Source organism: Xenopus tropicalis, chromosome 6 (assembly GCF_000004195.4).
Source record: "Xenopus tropicalis strain Nigerian chromosome 6, UCB_Xtro_10.0, whole genome shotgun sequence".
In the NCBI taxonomy this organism is placed as follows: Eukaryota; Metazoa; Chordata; class Amphibia; order Anura; family Pipidae; genus Xenopus; species Xenopus tropicalis.
The window spans coordinates 6948799-6974917 of record NC_030682.2 but is presented as its reverse complement, the minus strand read 5'-3'; the positions used below and the strand labels follow the sequence as shown (position 1 = coordinate 6974917).

Genomic DNA, 26119 nt, shown 5'->3' with positions numbered 1-26119 from the left:
GTTCAGCTTTAAATGAACTTTTAGTATGAAGCTATTCTGGGGCAATTTGTAATTGGTCTTCATTTGTTATTATTTGGCTTTTTGTTCAGCAGCTCTCCAGTTTGGAATTTCAGCAGCTATCTGGTTGCTATGGCCAATTTAACTTAGCAGCCAGACATTGGTTTGAAAGAGAGACAGGAATATAAATAGAAGAGGGCATAAATAGAAAAGGATAAGTAATAAAAAATAATAAGACTTCGGCCTCACAGAGCAATATTTCTCTGGCTGCCGGGGTCAGTGACCCCCATTTGAAAGCTGGAAAGAGTCAGAAGATGAAGGCCAGTAACTAAAAAACTATAAAAAAATGAAGACAAATTGAAATGTTGCTAAGAATAGGCCATTCTATAACATACTAAAGGTTAACCTGAAGGTGAGCTTCCCCTTTAATACACTGGAATAAGAGGCAGACAGACAGGCACAGGGTGGGGGCAAGGTGAGGCAGACACTATACTATAAGAAACTAATTAGCTACAATGGGTAAAATTCCAGCTACAGGCTCCATTGGCCGGATACTTACCTCTAAGTTGCCATTACTTCTCCCAACTACTATCAAGTTGCCCTGCAGGCCCAGGCTCCAAACTGAGCTCTCAAAGGATTCAGTCCAGCTCAGGACCGGTGAGGAGGTCCCATTACAATAGCCACTAGTCTCTTCCGCAGAGCTTTTCCTTCTGGCACAACTGCCGTCCAGGCAGCCCCCGGGGGATCGGCTCCGCCTCCCCGATGACAGCTGGCACTGCCCGTAAGGGGCTGGGGGAAAGACAAGGGGGAAGCTGCCATAGCTGGAGGCTTCGTGCTCCTCGTACACTTTCTGTACCAGGCTGCTAAAGTCATAGCCAATGGCAGGGGTTTCCTGCTTGATGCAGGGCAGCCTCTGTCTGGTCCCAGGCTCCTCCCCCACAGGTTGCTCAGAGAAGTTGGTATCAATCAGGCTGGTTAAGTCTGGTTGGTCGGAGAAGAGCGAGGGGTGTGGCACTCTCCTCTTTAGGTGGTAGCCATTTTCCAGCGAATCCTCAGGATTGTACTTGCACTCGGGGGTCGGCTCCCAGTTATCCTGATATTCGAACACCCCACTGCTCTCCCTGCGCAAACTGAAGCACAGACAGAAATACAGGACTTGATTAAAGGGAAACTACACCCCCAGAATGAATACGTAACCAACAGATAGTTTATATCATGTAAGTGGCCTATTAAAGAATCTCCCAAACTGGAATATATATATCAGTAAATATTGCCCTTTTACATCCTTTCCCTTGAGCCGCCATTTAGTGATGGGCTGTGTGCTCCCTCAGAGATCAGCTGACAGGAAGTGATGCAGCTCTAACTGTAACAGGAAGTAGTGTGGGAGCAAAAGGCAGAACTCTGCCTATTCATTGGCTGATGGGGCCTAGCATGTATGTGTGCCTTGGCTTGTTTGTGGGCACTGTGGCTCCTATGATCCCAGGGGGCGGCCCTTAGTACTTAAAATGGCAGTTTCCTATTTAGGATTACCCAATGGCACATACTACATACTACAATACATAAATATTAAAAAGATGAAGCAGGGCTTTACATATGAGCTGTTTATGCAATATATTTTTATAGAGACCTCCATTGTTTGGGGGGGGGGGTATAGTTTTCCTTGAATGTAATGCTGACACTAGGCACACAATGAACCCTCATTTCTAGTTCAGATTTGGGCTTTACAGTCACATGACTTTAGGGATTCAGTTGGGCTGAGAGTAATGACACATGGGATGTTTTTACTGCCTCTGCCCCCTGGTGGCCACTCTCTGTCAGTCATTGCTCTTCATATTATACAGTGGCCAATACCCTGGGGACTTTGCCCCATACGCGCACAGTATGAGACATGTATTGCTTACCTCGGTTTGGGAATGATGGTTAAGCAGTCCCCACTCTGGGCGTCCCACACGCGGATCTGTCCGGCCAAACAGCAGCTCACCAGCAGCATCCCATCACTGGCCAGGCACTCGATGTCCTGCAGGGAACACAGAGGGGATCAGTAACTGAGTAGGGATCAATAATCTACTAGTAACTGCTCCTTGTGGCCAACATCCAGGTACCCTCCAACCAAGTCAGTCTTGGGCAGCACTCAGAGACAGTGAGGCTCATTTATCAACACTGGACAAATTTGCCCATGGGCAGTAACCCATAGCAACCAATCAGTGATCGACTTTTTTTTAGCCAGCTGCAGGTAGAACAATGAATGCATCAGTTTGATTGGTTGCCATACATTATGACCCACAGGCAAATTTGCCCAGTGTTGATAAATGTTCCCCCACTATATAGTGCAGCGCTTATTACCCACCACTTAGAGTGTAAGTTCTGTAGGTTAGGGCTCTTCTCTCCTAACACTTAAACTTGATAGTAATTAAATGCAGGTTCAAGTGCATTAGAGCAGAAGAGTAACTGTGTATATTCAATTTGCAGTGTTCTTTCTATTTATTGGTCCAGCCCATTTCTCCAGTCATTGCTTGGGAAAGAGCCTAAAGCCCAAGAGGGGCCCCGGGGCCAACATACCGGCAGTCTGTGCAGCGATACTGTGCTGAAATCTCATACTGACACTGAGAATCAGTGGCACGTACCATATGGTGCCCTCTCAGCACAAGGGGCACAATCTCTGTCTCGGGGGGAGAATAACCGTAATCGTCACAGGGCAGATCCCCCTTTTTCCTGCGGCCGTGGGGCACGCCGTTCTGCCCATAATTCTTAGGGCATAGGAGCCGGTAAAGGAGGAAGAAGAACAGGACCAGGAAAATCCCAGAGGCCAGGCCTAAGGCAGCGACCCTAAGGAGAAAGTGCGAGATGTGAGTCTGTGAGCGGCCATTCCTACACCAGCTAACAGAGCAACAATGATCTGGGGGGAAGGGATAATACAGACGGGGCTGGTTTGTCTAGAACCTTTGCAGCAATGCTGTTTTCCAAGGGCTTTCCAAGCTCCGCCTTATGAAATGTATTAATCAATATTGATAGGAAGTTATGGGTTGGGTTAAAAATATATCATAATATACCCAATATTTATATCAGCGAATCACCAAAAAGGGAGTGTGTGCCTTTAGGAAGCCTGTAAAATAATATTTAATAGGGGGTATGTTATAGAAGCAACTTTTCATTCTTCATTATTTGTTCTTTATCGTTTTTTTAATTATTTGCCTTCTTCGTCTGACTCAGCGGTTCTCAACCTGTGGGTCGGGACCCCTTTGGGGGTCGAACAACCCTTTCCCAGGAATAGCCCCTCTCCTATTCCTATATCAGTTTTTCATTCAAACCACACCCTGGTTGTTAAGGTAATTTGGAACCTAGCAACCAAATAGCTGCCGAAACTCCAAAGCTGGAGAACTGCCGAACAAATACTGAAATAATAAAAATAATGAAAAATTAAGACCAACTGCAAATTGTCTCAGGATATTACTCTATACACCATTCTAAAAGTTAACTCAAAGGTGGACAAACCCCTTTTAAGAGGAAGGCAAATGGCAGTAAGAGCCCGGCAGTTCCTACTTGTATAAGGTGACATCTGCTGGCATCTGATTTTTGGCGGCCTCTTCAGCCCCCTTTGCCTCTACGCGAACCCAGGCTTCTTCTGGCTTCCCTTCCCGCTGCAGATATGGGTGCGAGTGCTGAGCCTCCTGTGGGTGCCGTGCGTCGGACACCTCCTGTGGCGTCAGGTAGATGGTGACGGGAATCATGGGTAAGATGCTGATGTACCTAGGAGATTAATACATTTCTACATGAGCCTCATTACAGAATAAAGCAATTCCCTAACCTGCTACAGTGGCACAAAACATCACAGACCCAGTGCTTTATACATATGGAAGCCATTCTCTCTATACAGCCAATGCACCAATAAATATTACTGGCTAGTTGCATTTGTGCAAAAGTGGGGGTTGCCATATTGCTTAGCTCTTCTGAGCATTCCTTATATTCATGATTCGTGCTGTAATATGTGCAGGAAAAGAAGGAAAATATGTCTCAGCCAGACAATCAGTATGATAATACAGCTATGGGACCTGTTAGTCAGAATGCTTGGGGCCAGGGGTTGTCCAGATAAGGGGTCTTTCTGTAACTTGCATCAAAACAAACTAAAGGATTATTATATCTTAGATAGGGCCATGTACAAGGCTCTGTATTATTATTATAGAGAAAAAGGAAATCTTTTTGGAGACTGAAGGAGGCCATACACGGGCAGATTTGGGTTAAACCGATTCGGCAGCTTATCTGTTCATGTATGGGCACCACCGACGGGCCTCCTTGACTAACATATGGCCTGAAATTGGGCAGATCTTGATTGGGCAGGTTTGATTTTTCCGTCGGATCGGGGAACACATCGGCTCGTTGATACAGTCCCTGAACCGACAGCGCTAGCCCGATATCGCCACCTGTAGGTGGGCATATCGGGAGAAGATCCACTCGCTTGATGACCTCGCCAAACGAGCAGATCTTACAGTGTATGGCCACCTTTAGGTAGATGGCTTTCCCATAGTTCAGAGCTTTTTGGATAACAGGTTTCTGGATAATGGATCCCATAACTGTATGAAACCAAATAAAAGCCATGTTCTGTGCCCCTCCCGTAGAACTTGCAGCCCCGTGCTGTACGCTTTATGGCACAGTCGGATATGGTTACTGCCATCGGACCTGCAAGAAGGTACAGTTTGCTATATTTTTGTACAAGAAGTTGCCCCATACTTTTTGGCCAGAGTGATATTGTAGTAGCTGAAGAGGGTTGGCCAATGTCTGAATGACAGCTTCCTCCAGGTCTCCTCATCCTCGGGTCCCCAGGTAACCTGCGTATGGGCTTTGTCCTCTTTACCCGCCGCTCGCTCTCTGCCCTTGTCTTCAGGGAGACTTTCTTCCCAAACCCTGGAGCTGCCATCCAGCCTCCCTCTCAGGGAGTCGATCACCTCCTTGCGGTCTCTCTGTGACTGGTTTTCCAGCAGTTGGGAGGAGCCTGTGGGGAAGACGGCGGCGAGGGGGCTCTGTGGGTTGGATGCTGGCAGCACTGGTACCGGAACCGGAGGCATGACTGCGCCTCCCAGGGGGCTCTGCTCCGTCACCTGAACCGTTAAGTAATTGCGCAGCCCAGCGGGGTCCGTGTATACAAGGATCCCAATCCAGACCACCGTCCCAGCCTGTAGAGCAAACAGGAAAAGTTAAACTGGCTGTGACTGACCAGGGGCCACTGCCCAGTGGGATAACAGCACATCCTCCTGCCTGGGAGTCACTAACACTTCTGCATGTAGCTTAGAAAAAACCCAGGCTATTGCAGACCTTGGATTCAAACCAGTTACAGCTCTTTATCAGCGTGTCCTTCACAGGGGATGCTTGTGAATGAGCTGGGCACATAGGGAACACTGTGGCTCTGTCACTACAATCTGCACTTGGACCTTGAAGCCTTATCCAGCTTCCTAAGAACTTGCCCATGTATTTAGCCGACATGCAGTAACATGCCCAGCAGGCCCGGAATGGCAATCTGTGGGTTCTGTAAGATGCCCTAGACTCTCACTGTTTATTGGGCTGCTGGGGGGGCCGTTTGGGCCTCTGTGTATTTGGAATTCCGGGGCCTATTTTGACTCCCAGTCCGGCCATTGTTGCCCAGTTTGCCAGTGCCTGCATTATATTATGTTCTTACCATGATGATTCTCTGAGCGAGTCGAGTCCTGGCAAAGAAGTACACCAGGCGCAGTCTCTTGGGGAGGCGCAGATTTCGCAAGGAAGAAGGCTGGAGGGTGATGGTATGAGGGGTGGCCGGACGCAGGGCTGGCTGGCGTTCGTATCTTTTGGCGCCGGGTTTGGGGGGAGGCATGCAGGCCTCTGCTGGCATCCGTTTGTTCAGGTCGGCCAACTGCAAGCAAACAGACGTTATCAAATGCCAGAATGTAGCTATTCTGCTCCAGTCTGCACTGTCCTGTTTTGGTATTGACAGTTTGTTCCTAGTGAGCCCCAATAGAGGGTGTTACACAGGGTTAGGGCTAGGAATAGGGTTAAGGCTAGGGTTAGGGATAGGGCAAGGGTTAGGGCAAGGGTTAGGGCAAGGGTTAGGGCAAGGGTTAGGGCAAGGGTTAGGGCAAGGGTTAGGGCAAGGGTTAGGGCAAGGGTTAGGGCTAGGGTTAGGGCTAGGGTTAGGGCTAGGGTTAGGGTTAGGGCTAGGGTTAGGGCTAGGGCTAGGGTTAGGGCTAGGGTTAGGGCTAGGGTTAGAGATAGGGCTAGGGTTAGGGCTAGGGTTAGGGCTAGGGTTAGGGCTAGGCATAAGGTTAGGGCTAGGGATAGGGTTAGGGATAGGGTTAGGGCTAAGGGCTAGGGTTAGGGCTAAGGGCTAGGGATAGGGTTAGAGATAGGGTTAGGGCTAGGGTTAGAGATAGGGCTAGGGCTAGGGTTAGGGCTAAGGGCTAGGGATAGGGTTAGGGCTAGGGATAGGGTTAGGGATAAGGTTAGGGCTAGGGTTAGGGCTAGGGTTAGGGCTAGGGTTAGGGTTAGGGCTAGGGCTAGGGTTAGGGATAGGGCTAGGCATAAGGTTAGGGCTAGGGATAGGGTTAGGGATAAGGTTAGGGATAGGGTTAGGGCTAAGGGCTAGGGTTAGGGCTAGGGTTAGGGCTAGGGTTAGGGTTAGGGCTAGGGTTAGGGATAGGCATAGGGTTAGGGATAGGGATAGGGTTAGGGTTAGGGATAAGGTTAGGGCTAGGGTTAGGGTTAGGGATAGGCATAGGGTTAGGGATAAGGTTAGGGCTAGGGTTAGGGTTAGGGATAGGCATAGGGTTAGGGATAGGGATAGGGTTAGGGTTAGGGATAGGGTTAGGGCTAGGGTTAGGGTTAGGGATAGGCATAGGGTTAGGGATAAGGTTAGGGCTAGGGATAGGGTTAGGGCTAGGGTTAGGGCTAGGGTTAGGGCTAGGGTTAGGGCTAGGGTTAGGGTTAAGGGCTAGGGTTAGAGATAGGGTTAGGGATAGGGCTAGGGCTAGGGCTAGGGTTAGGGATAAGGTTAGGGCTAGGGATAGGGTTAGGGATAAGGTAAGGGCTAGGGATAGGGTTAGGGTTAGGGCTAGGGCTACCGTTAGGGCTAGGGCAGATATCCCCAACCTTTTTTTCCCGCGAGCAATATTTTAATGAAAAAAAAAAATGGGGAGCAACACAAGCACAAACATTTTTCTAGTAGTTGACCAATAAGGACTCAGATTAGTTAATTAGTAGCCCAATATGGCTATGTTTAGCAGAATATGTGGTCTTCCAAGTCAGAAATTCAAAAATGGGCACCAAATTTGAGGCTACTGGGAGCAACACCAAACGGGTTGGTGAGCAACATGTTGCTTACAAGCCACTGGTTGGGGATCACTGGGCTAGGGTTAGGGTTAGGGTTAGGGCTAGGGTTAGAGACAGGGTTAGAGACAGGGTTAGGGTTAGGGACAGGGTTAGGGACAGGGTTAGAGATAGGGTTAGGGCTTGGGTTAGGGATAGAGAGAGGGATACGGTTAGGGCTAGGGATAGGGTTAGGGATAGGGTTAGGGCTATGGATAGGGCTAGGGATAGGGTTAGGGTTAGGGATAGGGTTAGGGATAGGGTTAGGGATAGGGTTAGGGCTATGGATAGGGTTAGGGTTAGGGATAGGGTTAGGGATAGGGCTAGGGATAGGGTTAGGGATAGGGTTAGGGATAGGGCTAGGGATGGGGTTACCCCAGGAGGGAGAACACATTATACCTGTAGTTTAATGGCATGAAATGACAGCCAACAGTGCTTGGTACTTCCATCAAAAGAACAAACAGAAACTGTTATGGTGCCTCATGGTGTTCCAAATCAAATATTAAGACAATGCCATATGTGATATAAGGCACTACATTTTGCCAGGAGCAGTAACCCATGGCAACCAATAAGATGTTTGCTTTTAAACAGATGACCAGTAAATTCTAAATTGGCGTGTATGGCCACCATAACACTACATTGCAGCCAACACCTTTCCATCAGTCAGGACAATGGACTGGCCAACCCTCGCTGGGGCAAGGTTAGGAAAGCCCATGCTGCTTGGGTCCCTCAGCATTCCTACAGCCCGTAGGCATTACTAGCTAATTTGTGGAATGATGGCTAGTCTGTACATACCTCACATATATAATACATAGTTTGGAGTTACACAATAAATTCCATGTGGGCTTCCTACCTCCATTCTGCGAATATCAATGGACAGCACAGTGGTGAAGAAAAACATCTGTAGGAAGAAGTCCGACACCAGCCCAACTACGGCAAAGAGACAGAACTCCTGCAAGAGAGAGCGCATGTATGGGTAAGGGCCGGTCTCCTAGCAGTCACACTGTTCATCTGCTTCTCTAAGGGTGAAGACACACTGAGCTACTAGTAGCAGCTACTTTTTAATGGCTACTAAAATCCCCTGCCTTAGACAATACTGAGAATTGCCTCAAATGATCAGCATTGTCTATCTTAGTAGCAACAACAAGTAGCTGCTACTTGTAGCACTCTGTGTCTTCACCCTAAGGGTGAAGACACATGGAGCTACTAGTAGCAGCTACTTGTAGTGGTTAAAAAAGACAATGCTGATCATTTACTGATAGCGGTCTTTTTATCAGAGGCAATTCTCAGTATTGTCTATGGCAGGGGATTTTTTGGTGGTTATTAGCTATGTAAAAGTAGCTGCTACTAGTAGCTCCGTGTGTCTTCACCCTTAACATAAACTTGGCCCTATAGAAACTGCTTGGCATATGGGAGGGAAAAGTTTCGCCATGGGCTTTCCTTCCAAAAGAAACCCTTCACCCCTACAGTTTCTTTAGTGTATGCCTGTAGCTGGTACAAGCCGTCGGCCTGGGCTGCCCCAGGTACAGGCAATAGGTAGGAATGGGTGCAAGTCCTTGGGCAGTTCCTGTATAGAGCAGCAATACAATAAGCCGCTCCTGTACTTTGTTACACTATTGCACCTTGTTATCACTGTCCTTCAGCTGGGAGATATGATAAGGATACACTTTTCACTACTAAATTCCCACGATCAGCAAAACAAGGGGCTATGGGCACTTTCTCCCTACAGGTCATACTGCTGCTTTATTTAGAGATTACATGGGCAATACATGGCAGTATATGTGCCCGGGCTTATGATATAACTGGGTGCTGTTGCCAGGGCAGACTTCCACAGGGTATAGTATAACATTAAGCAGGGGTGTCGTTATGAAGAACTTAAGGGCTCTGGCACACGGGGGAGATTAGTCGCCCGCGAACAGGGAGTTAATCGCGGGCGACTAATCTCCCCCGTGTGCCAGAGCCCTAAAGGAACAGTTCGGTGTAGAAATAAAACTGGGTAAAACAAACAGACTGTGTAAAATGAAAAATGTTTTCAATATAGTTAGTTAGGCAAAAATGTCATCTATAAAGGCTGGATAGGAGTCTAACATAATAGCCAGAACACTACTTACTTCCTGCTTTACAGCTCTATAAGCTGTTAGCAGTCCGTAACCAGTGACTAGAGGGGGGCCATATGGGACGTAACTGTTTAGTTAAGGTGGCCACACAGGGGCCGATTTGCCAGTTTATGGGCATGGGAATGATGAGCCACCCCAACTGACATCTGGCCTGAAATCATCCAGATCTCGTTCGGGCAGGTTTGATTTTTCCGTTGGATCAGGGACCATATCGGCTCATTGATGCAGTCCCCGAACCAACGGTACCTATACTCTAGGGCCAAATGACCGAATCAGTAGGTGGGCATATTGGTAGAAGATTTACTCGCCAACGAGCGGATCTTATCATGGCCAGCTTTAGTTTACTTTTAAATCTAACCTGCGGGCTCACAAACTAACTGAACAGTTATGTCCCATGTGGCCCCTGACAAAGCAGGTAGTAGTGTTCTGGCTATTATGTTAGACATCTGCCCACACTTTTTGCCTAACTAACTATATTACAAATATTTTTTATTTTGACTGACATTTTTACACTGAACTGTTCCTTTAATCCCTCTCTTTATATACACTTTGCTGCTGCAATGGGAGTGGGAATAAGCAAAAAAACTAACCCAAGATCAAGGTCAGACCATACCTGTATAGCAGGTACCAGGGTGAAGTAACCAATCAGAATGATGCCCAGCTCAGTAGCCATGTTCTTCATTATGAACCAGCTCTCGTTGCTGAGTCCTGCAGAGAGACAGCCATATGTATATATAGTTTAAGCGCCAGAGCTACAGGCAGTCGGATAAGTCAGGCCCTTGTGTACTTACCTTGTGCTATTCTGAGCTTCACCTCCAGGTCCACAGGAGTGGAAACGACAGATTTAGTCAGAACCAACACATTCTCTAAGCCAATGACCACCACCAGGTAAGGGAAAATCTCCCTAGAAAAATATATGGAATATGGAAATGAATCCCTTGCACAGTCACAGGCATTCTATAGGCAGGCGTATATATAGGAGGAAATCAGAGTATTGTTTAGAGAGTCTTGCAAATCCCAGTCACTGTAATTCAGTAAGATCAGAAACTAAATCCTAGATATGATCGGAGTAAAGGCAACACCTACCCGCCGTTGAGAGTTGGCGTCAGCCCAAAGAGAGTGCATAACCCGACGGACATCAGCAGGGAGCTCAGAACCGTTACCACTGCGGCCAGCGCCAACCCCCACTTGGACTTCACCAGGTCAATCTTCCCTGGAAGAACAAGAAGAAAACACTTTAACATAATGATTTCTAAAGCATCACCATATTGTGCAGCACTAGGTGGGTACCGCAAGAGGTAAGTGGTCTGTGGGATAAAGCCAACACCCCGTGCTGTAACCTTGCCACAGAATGTCGCTCCAGTCACAGTGAAGTCATGCTCTTTAGGAAAGGGCCCAGAGGCTGCTAAGCACCAAATCTGGCAAACAATGAGTTAATGGAGTGACCTTTTATTGCCCCACAAAACTGGAAATCATCCAACAACGGGGTGAAATTGTATCCGATCCTCCCTTCTCCGTGTTGGCCGCTTCCATTGTGCCCCAAGGCACCAGCGGGGCATCTGGCCAGTCTCTGGTTTCTTCCTGCCTAATGCTGTTATCATTGCACCCACTGATGTACCAGACTCTAATGTACAGTGTTAAAGGGGAAATGTCACTGCTATTTAGTAAGATCTGATTATTTCCCTGGGACACCTTCTGGCTAACATTACAAACAGGCTCTGCTGTCGGTCAGGGACCCACAACATGAGCGAGATATGGGCACAGGATGGTGCGGGTAGCCCAGCGCTGGCAAGGGGGAGCTTTTCTTTTTTTAAAAAAGTGTTGTTTCCCCCCCTATCTGGAGTGTGGGCTCTATCAGCCTGCTCCTCTGGTGGGGGAAACAATACAGGGGTGAGATGATAACTATGTTTAGATATATAAGGGGGTCATATAATAACCTCTCTAATGCTTTATTTACCACTAGGCCCTTCCAGCTGACAAGAGGGAACCCATTCTGATTAGAAGAAAGGAGGTTCCGGCTGAATTTTGGGAAAGGGTTTGTTACTGTGAGAGCTGTGAGGTTGTGGGATCCCCCCCTGAATCAGTGGTACTGGCCGATACATTAGATAGGTATAAGAGGGTTGGGTGAAAGGTATGTTATTCTGGGGGCTGTTTAGGATTTCAATATAAAAGGCTTACTTATCCTTTAACAGGCACATGCTTATATATGAATGGGTTTAACTTGTTTATTCCAGTAGAGAGCTTATGTATTATATAACATAGAGCACAGAGGTGTGGCTGCAGGCTGCATCCCCAGATAGGCCAATAAGCTCACACTTTGTTCATCTCTGGTGCAATCACACCGAAGGCTGACAAATCTGATTTATTTCTTAGAGAGTCACTCGTGCATCAGAATGCCCCAAGTCCCTCACAAACTGACCAAGCTGTATGAACAATCTGTTATAAGAATTATAAGGCAGAACACACCATGAAGTTTCAAGCCCTAAAGTATAAACAATAAGCTTTGTGACTATATTGTCGTCACATCTCACCGATGTCCATAAACCAGATGGCGACTACAGTAAGCGCTATTTGTATTCTATGCACTGTAGTCTAACAATCACTCCCCCATGAGTAAAGAAGGGTTTTATTCTCTATACCAAGGCCGCTCTATATACCAGGGCCGCTCTTTATACCAGGGCCGCTCTTTATACCAGGGCCGCTCTATACCAAGGCTGCTCTATATACCATGGCCGCTCTATACCAATGCTGCTCTATACCAAGGTCGCTCTATATACCAAGGCCACTCTATATACCAGGGCCGCTCTATACCAGGGCCGCTCTATATACCAGGGCCGCTCTATACCATGGCTGCTCTATATACCAGGGCCGCTCTATATACCAGGGCCGCTCTATATACCAGGGCCGCTCTATATACCAGGGCCGCTCTATATACCGAGGCCAGTGCGATGCTCCCATCCTGCCATGGTGATTATTGTAACACAGAGGATTGGATTTATTATAGTAATGCCCTAATGTTTCAGAGCAACTTTAAATCATTTCTGGAGCTGAATATTGTTTTTCAGAGCCACTGCTTGCCCACACTTGCCCTATGGCCTCCAAAAGAGTATGCCTATCTCCTGTTATTGCACGTGTATAAGAACATTTCATACACTGGCCTCTCTTGGTATTAGAAGGAGTAAAGAATAGATTCCGCCCTTTCCTTTCACAGTCCCAGAGATCCCAAGAGAAGCCAATGGAACTCACTGGTGGAGAAGTAGATATAAGCAAACAGGATGATGTAGGTGGTGACCAGAGGAATAAGCTCGGCTATCCCTATCTCTTCCTTGAAATGTACATGCACGATGTGCTGGCTCGGGGCGCTGGAGTTGGTGCTGGGGTGTTGCTGCTTCAGTCGGGACCGTAAGCTGTTCAGGAAGCTGGAAAAGCAAACACAGGAAGGTTCTGTTGTGACTGCAGATCCTGCACACCACTAGGGAGGAAGCCATAGCTAAACACACAGGGACAGCGCAAATCCAGCTGCACCAATCACATCCTTACAATCCCACCACACACGCTCAGTTCAGCTGAAGGTGAGTAAGGGCAATGTGGGTACTATGGGGGCATCCTCACAACTGGAAATGATTGTAGCACCTAATCAGAATTTGTTCTTTTATCAGTATTAAAGGGGAAGTAAACTTTTAATAAAATGTAGACAACGCTATTCCAAGACAACTTGCAATTGGTCTTCATTTTTGTGGTTTTTCAATTATTTAGCTTTTTGTTCAGCAGCTCCCCAGTCTGGAATTATAGCAGCTATCTGGTTGCTATGGTTTTGCTTACCTTAGCAACCAGTCAATGGTTGGAATGAGAATAGGAGAGGAACTGAATAGAAAGATAAGGAGTAAGAATTAACAGGAACAGTGGCTGCCGGGGTCAGTGACCCCCATTTGAACACTGGTAAGAATATAGGGCAAATCATTTGCCACAATAAGGACTCATTTTATCCTAATTAAAGGGCTGCACTAAAATCTAAGACTTGTTTTCTCTTACGTGGCATCGTATCTGTGAAGGGCAATGGTGATGGCGTAGGACACGATCCTCTTGCGGTTGTACAAGCTGACTCCACTCTGCTTTCCTGGGACCCCAAAGAGCAAGTCTGCAAGGAAAAAAAGCAATCGTTTCTTGTACAGTGAACAAAGAACGGGGGATGAAGGGTCTTTAGTTTCCACTAGGAAACCTGCACTACCTACCTTTGAGAGTAGCGGAGGTCTGTAAAGTCTTGGGCTCATGTTGATGGATGGTTCTGATCAGGTCCGGGTCACCGCTGAAGTGTTCCTGGCTGTTCTGCCAGAAGTTGGCGGGAGAAAGCAGGAGGCAGCCATGTTCGGGCAGCTTGTCACGGAGCTTCTTCAGGCCGGGCAGCAGGTCCGTCACCTGGAGACAAACATCTTCTAGACTCTTCTCCTGGGATCTGCGAGACAGAGACATGTAGTAAAGGGCCGAATCCGAAAATAGTGGATTATAGGGGATTAGTTGGGGCAGTGCAAATAACCTTACTTCTCTCTCAGCACGTGGTTCCGGATCTCTTCCACCAATGGAAATACACGAGACAGCGGAGACCGGAACACATCCACAGCCAGGAAGTCCTTGTCCCATGGAGATACGACAGCTTTAACCAAGACCTGCTGTATGTAGGACACGGGCAGCCCGACGTACTGCAGATAATAGATTAATATAACATATTATGCCACTCTGATTAGCATTCATTATAGCGTGGCATGATTTTCAGTACGTGAAATCCCCCCAATGATCCCAGTAACTAATATTTATGTACTGTGGATTGCACAGTTCCCCTTTAACCAATGACTGTTGTGCCACAAACCCTATGACCCCAGGGCCCTAGAAAAGAAAAAAAAAAAGTGTCTGGCTTTGCACACTGCCATAGCAGCAGACTCTCTGGCACGCCGCTCTCTGACAGTCCTTGGTACTAAGGTCACTTATCAGATCTACACAGAGGAGATTATATCAAACAAACCCGGGTCAGGGCTGTGCAGTTCTGATTGGGTTATGTGTGTTTACTTGGCCTTGGGATTTACCAGAACAGGCTGTAAGCGCTCCTTCTGTACTGTACGTACTGTTGGGAGTTCATGTAAATCCCTGCTAGCTCCAGGCGGAGCATAAAGCTGGGGAGAAAGCAGCCATGTTGTGAGGGGGATGTGGGGAATAACAATGCTCTGCTGCTTACCCAATCAGGTCGGTCGCTGTGGTCTTCTGGGCTGGGCTCTAAAGGCGGAGGTGAATAATCTCTCACAGGGGTGACGTACTCAACTGGACCGGTCCCGGGCAGCGGAAGCTTAAGCAGGGGGTAACTGGGAATAAGGAGGAGACATTTAGGCATTTGAATACTCAGTATAAAGTACACACTGAAGGTGTCCTCTAGTATTATATTTAAAGGGTAACTATGATTTTTATAAACACCCCAAACTGAACAGACGTGTAATAAATCCGTTTCCCCAAACAGACATGATAATTCCCAGGCAGGAATAGTACATTCCGGTGTCACACATGTCCCTGCTGGAAAGAACTCATGATGTTTGCAGTTAGCAGGGGAATCCCCGACACCCAAGGCAGCAACCAAATGCTGAACTATGAGCCTTTCCAGGCTAACATTGGGTATATGTACCTTTCCTGGGGGCAGTTCTACCATAAAGCAAACCTGCCCCTTTACCTCACAATCTTGGGGGCCATTAACTATCACAGAGAAAATAAATATACTATAATATACATGCCACTGTAAAGCTTCCCATACATGGGCCGAATCTAGCTGCCGATATTGGTCAGCTAATCGGCCCGTGTATGGGGACTACCGACAGACCTGCCCGACCCATATATGGCCTGAAATCGGGCAGATCTCGATCGGGCAGGTTAGAAAATCTAGTCGGATCGGGGACCGCATCAGCTCATTGATGCGATCCCCGGACCGATTTTGCCCATACCCGTCATTATAATCCGATCGTTTGGCCCCAGGGATTGAACTAGCCTGGATTCTCCCGATATCACCCACCCGTAGGTGGGGATATCGGGAGAAGATCCGCTCGCTTGGCGACATCGCCAAGCGAGCAGATCTTAAGGTGTATGGGCACCTTAAACCCAGTGTATAGTGCAGGGTTTATCTCACACAATACGGGTGCCGGCACTGACTCCTATGGGTGCGTCATACACTATATATTTATATCGTTTGCACAACAGGGTAGGGACAGCCTCGCTATCCCATTTCCTACACAAAGAGCTGTAAGTACTGCCTGGGAGAGAAGCAGCACAAATGATTAGGGTGTGGGGCGTTACACAGAGCGAGGGGGGGGGGGGATCAAGATAAAAGGTAACACATAAGCCAATATAACGTGTGAGAGTAAAGGTGCCCACATACACACACACACACTGATATTATCATACGGAAAAGGTTTTGTACGATATTTGGGGAGTGTTGCCGATATCAGCAAACAATAACGGTTGTCTCATTGATCGTCTAGGGTGGAAAATTTTGATCGGACACCAAACATCCGCTGTAGGTTAATGCTGAATGGTCAGACAGGGGTAGAATTTTATTGTTTCTGCCTGTATGGATAAGGATACGCTACAGACAACCTCACAGGTGTAAGGCTACACTGCAGGGGTTGGTCTTGTGTTTCATTACTGTGTGGCTTAGGCTGTAGGGTACATAGGGAGTTTATACTTATTTACAGCCCCCCATGTGGCCAGTATTCCTGTTATACGGTGCCGATCCCATGCTGGACCATCAAGGGAAGGCTTAAACCCAAAGCCTCTGCTTTACAGTCATACATAAATGACATTATGGCAGCTTCTACCTGGACACAATTTAATGACAGCAGAACATGTCTCTTGGCCAGAAACATATTACCCCAGTGACTAAAAATTAGATTATAATGGTACAGTACCACTCTCTAGAGCTTCCTAACCTGCAGCTCTTTAGCTGATTAAATCCACCACCCAAGCAGCAGCTAAAACACACTGGTCGGACAGTCCTACTTTCTAGAAATAATGGGGTCTCCCCAGACACCGCCATAGTACTCAAACAATGGAGCGGCACAGGCTGAAGCTGCCAGACCCCCACAGAAGCATTTAGACATTACACATACACAAAGGTCACCTCTGAGCTTGGGCAGCCAGTACAAGTAGCAGGGAGGCTTTATCTAATCCCACCCAATGTAAAAGCATGGCAGAGGGCAGCCAAAAGGCAGATTCCTGGGCAGAGCGGACACTGGCACGTGAGCAGAAAGTAAATGAGGTGGCTAGAGAGTCTCCTTGCTGAAATAGGAGCATAAGATGCATGAGGGGCTGGCACAGGAATGTGTGGGGCAATAATACAGACTATGGGGCCACTGACATTGGATCTCTCAGGGAGAGGCTCCCGGTGAGTTAGTGAAGCCCTGAGAGGGCCGGTAGGAGTGGGAAAGTACATAAAGGTGCAGGAGATATAGATTGGAGGTACTTACCAGGAGGCCAGAATGCAGAGGGCAGTGAGGATGATGATGGGGATAGGGTAGGAGGCACAGAGCAGCCCATGGCTGTAGAAGGCCCGCGATATCCTCTCACGCAGCTTATCAGTCAGGGGCATCCTCAGCTGCTGTCACCTGCGCCCCATCACGGAATGGCTCCCCGAGGCTACTCCGTCCCTCTGCTCACACTGACCATGAGTGGCGCTGCGGGGAACACACAAAGTATGGCTCATTAGAAACACACGTATGTTACAATGTGGTGTGACTCCCACCAACATGGCAGCGAGTCGGATCAGTCACAGCAAATGCCCCAGAGAACCCTACAATCCAGTGCTGGGCCACCATACCCTGAATTATTATAATTATTATTATGATTATTATTATGATTATTATTATTATTATAAGGTTTAGTAATGAGACAAGAGGTGGCGTTCTGCTGGAGAAACAAATTGGCAGTTACTGGCCTTGGGCACTAAGCAGGTGAGACCTGTTGAGCTGGAACTGCAGCCAATGGGACAAAGGTAGAGCGGCCATGTTGGCACGGTGCCCAAGGGAGTCTCTCTCCTCATGGGGCCACAGGTGACATAATTTGTGGGATAACTGGGTAACTGTGGGTGTGCTTCATACATATATATAGCCCAGCCACTCACTAGGAAAGTGGCACTTATGACAGTCTAACCCCCCAGTGTAGTTGTGTCTATAGCATATTCCCAAAAGGCTTTTACTGTGCCCCTACCAACCAAGATGGCAGCTTAGACTGGGCCATGTATGGGGCCCGACAAGCCCTGGGTGAGGTCTACAACAGCCCCTTGATGCAGTCTCTCCTGATGGGTGTGTCTCTACCCATATTATGGTCCAATCATTGTCCTCTGACCATACAATGGTCCCCTTACAACAGCGAGGTCCAACACTGTTACTGGTCCCCATATTTTATGATTTGTGGTTTTTGAATTATTTCGCTTTTTTTCAGCAGCTCTCCAGTATCTGGTTGCTAGGGTCCAAATTACCCTAGCAGCCAGAGAGTGGTTCGAATGAGAGACTGAAATATCAATAGGAGAGGGTCTAAATAGAAAGATAAGCAACAGAAAGTAACAATAATAATAACAACATTGTAGCCTCACAGAGCAATAGGTTTCTGGCTGCCGCTGACCCCCTAAAGACCAATTGAAATATTGCTAAAGCCGCCCATACACATTCATATTTTAGTCTTCTTCGGATATCGGTCGTACGTTTAAATACAACAATTTAAAACTCACATTCAGCCTGAAATTGTAGGAAAAAGCCCTAAAAATAACCAATGGGAGGAGGTTCTGAACATGAAATAGTCATCAGGCACCAATCGTACCAAAGTAACTCCCACAACATACTAAAAGTTAAAAGTAAAGGTGAACTTCCCCTTTAAAACCAGAAAGGCAAACTGTGCAGTGGGGGAATGGAACATAATAGCAATGTGCCGAGGAGCGGCCCCTGTTGACTCATTTCCCAAGCACTTACCCCGGCCAGTGCTCAGTAAGGATCACAGTTATTATACCTGGAGCGGCTCTGAGTGCTAGCCCCCGGCGTGGGTGTGTAAGGAATTTCACACAGGAAACCTGCTGGGTTTGTTATGGAAGGACGCAGGGCAGAGGGTTCAGGGCTATGTAACATTACTCCCTGGCTCTGTAAGCACAGAAGGGTCACTAGTACCGGCCTCCGGTCTCTGTTATTTTTACCATCGGAAAAACCAGTAAATTCTGCGAGGCACCGGCCTGACAGTGAGCTGGGCGACAAATGGTCGCAGTATAATACAGAAACTATCTGCATCCTTCTGAAATACTGCCCTGTCGCCTTCACTCTTTAAAGGAGAACTAAAGGTTAACAAACAAGCAAGAGAGAAATACTACATACCGGGGGTCATTTATCAACACTCAAATTGCCCCTGGGCCAGTAAAGGTCCCCATACACGGGCCAATTGTAGCTGCCGATTTGGCAGCTTATCAGCCCGTGTAGGGGCAGAAACGAGGGGCCTGCCCGACCGATATCTGGCCTAAAATTGGCCAGATATCGATTGGCCAGGTTAGAAAATTCGGATCGGTGACCGTATCGGCTCGTTGATGTGGTCCCCGAACCGACTGCCCCAGGCTAGGGCGAAACGATCGAATTAGCCTACACGCTCCCCGATATCGCCCACCCATAGGTGGGGATATCGGGTGAAGATCCACTCACTTGGTGATCTCGCCAAGCGAGCGAATCTTAGTGTGTACGGGGACCTTAACACATAGCAACCAATGACATTGTTGGTTGCTATGGGTTACTGCACACATGCAAATCTGCCTAGTGTTGAATAAGCCCTATTGGGTTTTGGGGTTCTGTACCAGCCCAGCCCTTTAGCAGGGAAGCTCTGTGCCCCTGAAGATGCCCCCAGTAGCCCCCTATCTTCTCCTCTGCTGATTCCCAGCACATACTGAGCTTAGGGACCAACTCACAATATACAGTATAAATACAATATAACACATTCACAACACAAACCTATTAGCAATTAATTCAGATTCACATTACATGGCAACTTAGAAACCAGTGCATTCTGCATTAGAACTGATGAGCCCTGTAGCATTAGTTTCTATAATAGATGAACTTCATTTTTAGCAGGTTTTCTGATGGCCCCTAAGCTTTGCTTCTTAACAGCAGCCCAGAGCTCACTGAGCATGTGTGGTGCCACTGACACAAAAGCCGGACAAAGAAGAGCCAAGGCCTAAGGCGGGAAAGCGAAGGCCTGTATCATTGGTATAGAGCTGCGGAACCTAATCACTTTTATTATGATAGGGCAATGACACTGCGGGATAGAAAAATCAATGTATAGAAGATAACCTGAATAGAAAGTGAAGCAATAAAAGCGAGTGGATTGGAGGCGGCCAATCAGCCGCTGATGGTACGGAGCAGATAGTACAGAGAGAGGCAAGTAAGGCAATGGCAATAATGCCGAGTAACTCAAGTTCATAAGATTGCGCCTATCGGCAGCTTACTATGAGTTTCACACTACATGTAAGGCTGATGGCCCATTGAGTGAGTTAGTAGCCTGCAGTAGCCGTGGGCAACTAACCGCTCCGAAATGCCTTTCCACCGGCAACAATAGTCGCCTACGCATCGCTTCGGCTTTCCAAAGTCGCACAAAGCTTCCTCCTGCAGCCAAAACAATGCAAAGGCCTTATTCTCCTATTGTTGCCGGTGTAAAGGCATTAGTCGCCCTCAGTAGCAGAGATATATGGCGGGCCACTAACTCACTCCATGGGCCAGTAGCCTTAGATGAAGTACGATACTCGCATTATTCAACTTCAGAAAGCCCAGACGTTGTGTAGGCAACTCTTATTGTTGCCGGTGTAAAGGCATTAGTCGCCCGCAGTAGCAGAGATATATGGAGGGCCACTAACTCGCTCCGTGGGCCAGTAGCCTTACACACGCCCTACTCCACCAGAGAATGACCAGTGGCCAGTGTGAGGCCACCTTTAGCCACACAGAGCTACTAGTAGCAGCTACTTGTTATGGCTACTAAAACAGACAATGCTGATCATTTACTGATAACTGTCTCTACGTGTGTTTAGCAGAGGCAATTCTCAGTATTGTCTATGGCAGGGGATTTTCTGGGGTTTAATAGCCATGGAAAAGTAGCTGCTACTAAGTAGCTCAGTGTGTCTTCACCCTAAAAGTTCCTGGAACTGTGGCCATGTACAACGGCAACCAATAAACACATCTTCAAGTGTATGGGCTGCTGGGATCATAATTAGACCCGTGCAGCTCTCTACCTGCTGTTGTTTATATAAGGCAAGTTCAGCATCAGTTCCACAAAGGACAACTAGTCCTAAATACAAAGCTGATCAACCCATTCAGGGACATAGCTGGAAGGCCAAAGCAGGAGGATTCTACATGCAAGGGCTCGCTGGCACGGCAGCTATGTCAGGCACTTTATAGCAACGCAGCCATAAACACAGAGAAACCGGCACAAGTGCCAAAAATAGCTGCTTCCAGCCTGAGATTTATGGTGCTCTTACTACAGACTGCGTCACCTCAACAGGCAAGAAGGTAATTCATTCCATGCCCTTGGCCAGTCCCAACCGGGTCTGAATGAAAACACTGTAACGGGCCTCCCCCAGGGCCAATATACACACAAGGCCCACAGGAACAGCAGCTCCAGTACAGCCCATACTGTCCAGCAATGCCCCTGACTCCTCTGTACACCCCTATATTATATTATATTAAATATATATATATATATATAGATATAGATATACAATCCCCCCTAGATAAGCAATGATACTAACCCCTAGTAGCCAGCACACACTCACTGATAAAGGGAAAGTAATGCTGAACCAAAAGGAGATCTTCCTTGGCCCACCAGTCCCTTTGCCATTACAGAGCTCACCAGTGTATCCTTTCTTCTTACGGATATTCCAAACACTTGATTTTGGCAATCCTAAAGGTGGCCAGACCGATTCGGCAGCTTATCTGCCTGTGTATGGGCACTCCTGATGGGCCTACCTGACCAATATCTGACCTAAAATTGATCAGCTCTCAATCAGGCAGGTTTGGTTTTCCTGTCGGATCGGGGGCTGCATTGGCTCATTCCGATAGCCCATATACCCGCCATTTTGATTCAATTGTTTGGCCTAGGGTCAAACAATCAAATTAACCCAATATTGAAAAAAATGTGTCTTGTCCCAAAACATTATGGAGGGCCTGTATATCTGATATAGATAAATCCGTAGCTCCATAATCAGCCAATGCCCAGTGGTCCCAGTGTCAAGCTGGCCAAACATGGGCCAATGCAAACTAATGACTGGGCCCCTCCCTATAAGGGACCCTTACATCTGCCTGCTGGGCATATACTGAATACACATATGATTGTCTCTCCGGGTCTTTGTAGGCCTCTATCCATGGCCTGTGGGCCAAACAATCAAATCAGCCTGATCCGGCCCAACACGAGTGGCCAAACTGGGCAAAGATCCGATTGGCTGGAGACCTCCCCAAACAACTGGATCTTTCCATGTATCCCCAGCGAACATGGCAGCTATGAATAGGGAAGCTGAAATACCAATATTTAACCATTTACTGTTGCTTTGGGAGTAGGCAGGGGGTTACTACGTGTAGCAGGCAGTACCTTACTTCTTTAAAATAATCAAAATAAAACCTTTTTGTCTTTGGGTACAGTGTATTTACCTATATGTGTTTATCACTTTAAGACAAACACAAATATAAATACGCCGTGCCTGAAGACAAAATGTTTTATTTTTTTTATTATTTTAAACACACAGAAAGGGTCAGTTGCACCATGCCCTGGCATGTCCTTGGCTGCCTCAAACTAGCAGATAAAGGTGAACTCGACCTCTGATCCTGCAGATCCCGGGGGCACCAGGAAACCCAGAATTGGCTCATTGGGGACCAATCAGATGTCGGCATGCCCCGAGCGTGCCACTCAGGGTACAGGATGGATCATCATTCTCACAGTGGCACTAGAACGGATTCCTTAATGGATTTATGGTGTGTGCCGCTGCGGGACTCCTGGCACGGGGCCCATCTGATAGGGAGAAGTGTTGGTTAAATGATTAGCGTGGGGGCCCGGCGTGCCAGGGACCTGGGACACTCATAAAGGGACTTTGGCATCCCGAGTCCCCAGAACAAGCACATGGGCTTTCCCAGCTGTGTAATGTGTGTGTAATATGTAATCAGGCTCATACCAGTGACACGTGCACGGCACTCAGCCACCTTCACACATAGACTCTCTCAGTGTTGTGCCCCAAATTGTATGTTTGTAAAACTGACCAACTGCAAAGACGTACTTAACAGTTCCTGCAACCAGTGGTATAATAATAAGGGCACATAGGGACATACCTGGGATACTTAGGTCCCCATGTCTGGGAGTGGGAAGGGGCCCCTCTCTGTAGATCTGCCCCCTGGAGTGATGTCCCTTTCAATCTGCAGGGGATGTCCTGTCAGCTTCCTTAAAAACTCCATGTGGGGCAATGCTGGAGGGTCTGGGTTGGCTTGCACAACCAGGACTGTACATGTCTCTAAACCTTCTCAGAGCCAAACTTTGCTACCTGCCTGCCCATGGGAAGGAGAGCAGCCAGAAGCACAAAGAATCACAGCCTTGTACCTGGTTGGAAGAGATTCCTAACTGACCCTGGGAAAGAGAGCAGCCCATGAGTATATAAAGTATACAGAATCAGAGGTGTGTACCTGGGTAAGCACTGGTTGGAAGAGATACCTAACTGACCCTGGGAAAGAGAGCAGCCCATGAGTATATAAAGTATACAGAATCAGAGCTTTGTACCTGGGTAAGCACTGGTTGGAAGAGATTCCTAACTGACCCTGGGAAAGAGAGCAGCCCAGGAGTATATAAAGTATACAGAATAAGAGCTTTGTACCTGGGTAAGCACTGGTTTGGAGAGATTCCTAACTGACCCTGGGAAAGAGAGCAGCCCATGAGTATATAAAGTATACAGAATCAGAGCTGTGTACCTGGGTTAGCACTGGTTGGAAGAGATGACCCTGGGAAAGAGAGCAGCCCATGAGTATATAAAGTATACAGAATCAGAGCTGTGTACCTGGGTAAGCACTGGTTGGAAGAGATGACCCTGGGAAAGAGAGCAGCCCATGAGTATATAAAGTATACAGAATCAGAGCTCTGTACCTGGGTAAGCACTGGTTGGGAGAGATTCCTAACTGACCCTGGGAAAGAGAGCAGCCCGTGAGTATAAAAAGTGTACAGAATCAGAGCTCTGTACCTAGGTAAGCACTGGTTGGGAGAGATTCCTAACTGACCCTGGGAAAGAGAGCAGCCCATGAGTATATAAAGTATACAGAATCAGAGCTGTGTACCTGGGTAAGCACTGGTTGGAAGAGATGACCCTGGGAGAGCAGCCCATGAGTATATAAAGTATACAGAATCAGAGCTGTGTGCCTGGGTAAGCACTGGTTGGGAGAGATTCCTAACTGACCCTGGGAAAGAGAGCAGCCCATGAGTATATAAAGTATACAGAATCAGAGCTGTGTGCCTGGGCCGGGGATACCCTGCTAGCCATTCAGTAGCTGCGAGTGTGGGAATAACGTGGGTGGCACTCTGATTAGAGGAGCTGGTAGCAATCTTTGGCCAGACAGTCGGGCACAATAATGCCAGAAGCAGACAGACGTGGGGCCCAGCTGATGCCAGGGAACAAATATAGAAGTGACAGCAGATAAGAGAGTCCCTGGATAACAGGAGAGCGCTTTCCAGGCAGCACTGCAAGAACATTCTCGGGATCCCATGACCCAAACTCACTTTCTGATTTGCCTAATATACATAGGGTTCCAGGTGTGAGTGGACATAGGCAGCTGTTGAACCACAACTCCCAAAATCCCACTGGCAGCTACAGGCTGGTGTTAGGGCAGGATATCCCTAGCTGGATACGTATATATACAGCCAGACGGAGACCAGGAGAGGCTGCTGGGAGTTGAGCAGGGTGAGCGGGAGTTACAATGCATGAGAAATAGAAAGCACTTACCATAAACCACTTGTTCTGGTTTTAGTACAAAGCACAAAACCACAGGGATCAGTTAGAGCGAATACAGTGAGGTCAGGTTGGCCTTTCCCTGCACTTCCCCTTCCCTCTATGGGCTACCACTCCATTCAGTTAGCCAGACCCGGGCAGAACGGGCCCAGACGCGGCTCAGACTCTATCCAAATACTGAGCTGCTCCCAAGGGTCTCTGTGGCCCCACATGAAGCAATAAACTGCAGAAATCTCTGGGCTTCATGACCTGTATACAAACACTTGATTCTATATGGGCTCCTTCCCTATACATGCCATATTAAAGGGGAACTACACCCCCAGAATGAAAACGTAACCAACAGACAGTTTATATTATGTTGTGACCTATTAAAGAATCTCCCCAAACTGGAATATATATATCAGTAAATATTGCCCTTTTACATCCTTGCCCTTAAGCTGCCATTTTGTGATGGGTTGTGTGCTCCCTCAGAGATCAGCTGACAGGAAGTGATGTAGCTCTAACTGTAACAGGAAGTAGTGTGCGAGCAAAAGGTAGAACTCTGCCCATTCATTGGCTGATGGGGCCTAGCATGTATGTGTGCCTTGGCTTGTTTGTGTGCACTGTGAATCCTATGATCCCAGGGGGCGGCCCTTAGTACTTAAAATGCCAGTTCCTATTTAGGATAACCCAATGGCACATACTGCTAAAGTATATTTATATGAAAACGGTTTATTTAGATGAAGCAGGGTTTACATATGATCAATATATTTTTATAGAGACCTACATTGTTTGGGGGTATAGTTTCCCTTTATACACAGGGGGCCCAGAGAAAGGCTTGCACCCTATCAGGGGAGATCTCTCTGTTGCGGAGCTGGATGGCAGCCAAGAAAGCACAATACATATACCCAGAGGCCAAACATTACACAAGCGCACGTGTAACCATGGCCTCCCTTCTTATGTTGCTCGCTCGGCACAAACCTCATTCCTTGCCCCTATAGGTACAGCTCATACATCACTATCCCCCAACATGGCCGACACGGGGGCCCACCCTGCTGCCTTATACAACATGACAGAAGGGGAGACATCACTGGCAAGATCCAGTGTTACCAGCCTACAGTGGGTTAAACTGGTTCTTTTATCAGTCTCATCTACTAAGGATCCAACAAACTCCTAAGTGCTGTACAATAAAAGGGAGTATACATGATATACACAGAGCAATACAGGAAGGGCTCACAAGAGCTTACATTCTAACAATGTAAAGAGTGACAGCCCCCCCTGAAATCCCATAATACACTGCTGTGACAGTTTTATGGAACCTTTCTGTACAGGCTACATAGGCAGCAACGAAGCAGCTAGTGTGCAAGAGTCATATAGGCACTATGGCACTACAGGGGGGCTATGGGCAGGCAGCCCCCTATTTCTGGATACAGCAACTGGACTTCTGGCTGTCATAGTGACAGGGGTAGAAATATTTGGAGGGGTGTAGCACAGAAAATAGGGAGCTGCTAGAAAGGAAAAGCTCTAATGACCAGGATATTGGTTGCTAGGGTAGGCAAGCTCTAATGCCTAGGATATTGGTTGCTAAGGTGGGCAAGCTCTAATGCCCAGGATATTGGTTGCTAGGGTAGGCAAGCACTAATGCTCAGGATATTGGTTGCTAGGGTAGGCAAGCTCT

The 26119-nt window shown here is 47.5% G+C and overlaps 1 protein-coding gene across 2 annotated transcripts in view; it reads right to left on the bottom strand.

The window, feature by feature from the left end:
- Positions 1 to 26119, bottom strand: part of scap (SREBF chaperone) — a 42413-nt gene that overhangs the window by 4856 nt on the left and 11438 nt on the right. For both annotated transcript variants that reach the window (NM_001126690.1, XM_012964289.3), the window contains 16 exon segments: positions 557 to 1127; positions 1899 to 2014; positions 2622 to 2823; positions 3538 to 3744; positions 4723 to 5165; positions 5666 to 5878; positions 8180 to 8278; positions 10057 to 10151; positions 10235 to 10347; positions 10530 to 10656; positions 12690 to 12862; positions 13476 to 13581; positions 13676 to 13896; positions 13983 to 14140; positions 14671 to 14794; positions 16940 to 17146. In NM_001126690.1, coding sequence (NP_001120162.1) covers positions 557 to 1127; positions 1899 to 2014; positions 2622 to 2823; positions 3538 to 3744; positions 4723 to 5165; positions 5666 to 5878; positions 8180 to 8278; positions 10057 to 10151; positions 10235 to 10347; positions 10530 to 10656; positions 12690 to 12862; positions 13476 to 13581; positions 13676 to 13896; positions 13983 to 14140; positions 14671 to 14794; positions 16940 to 17061 — 3090 coding nt within the window. In that variant the 5' untranslated portion in view covers positions 17062 to 17146.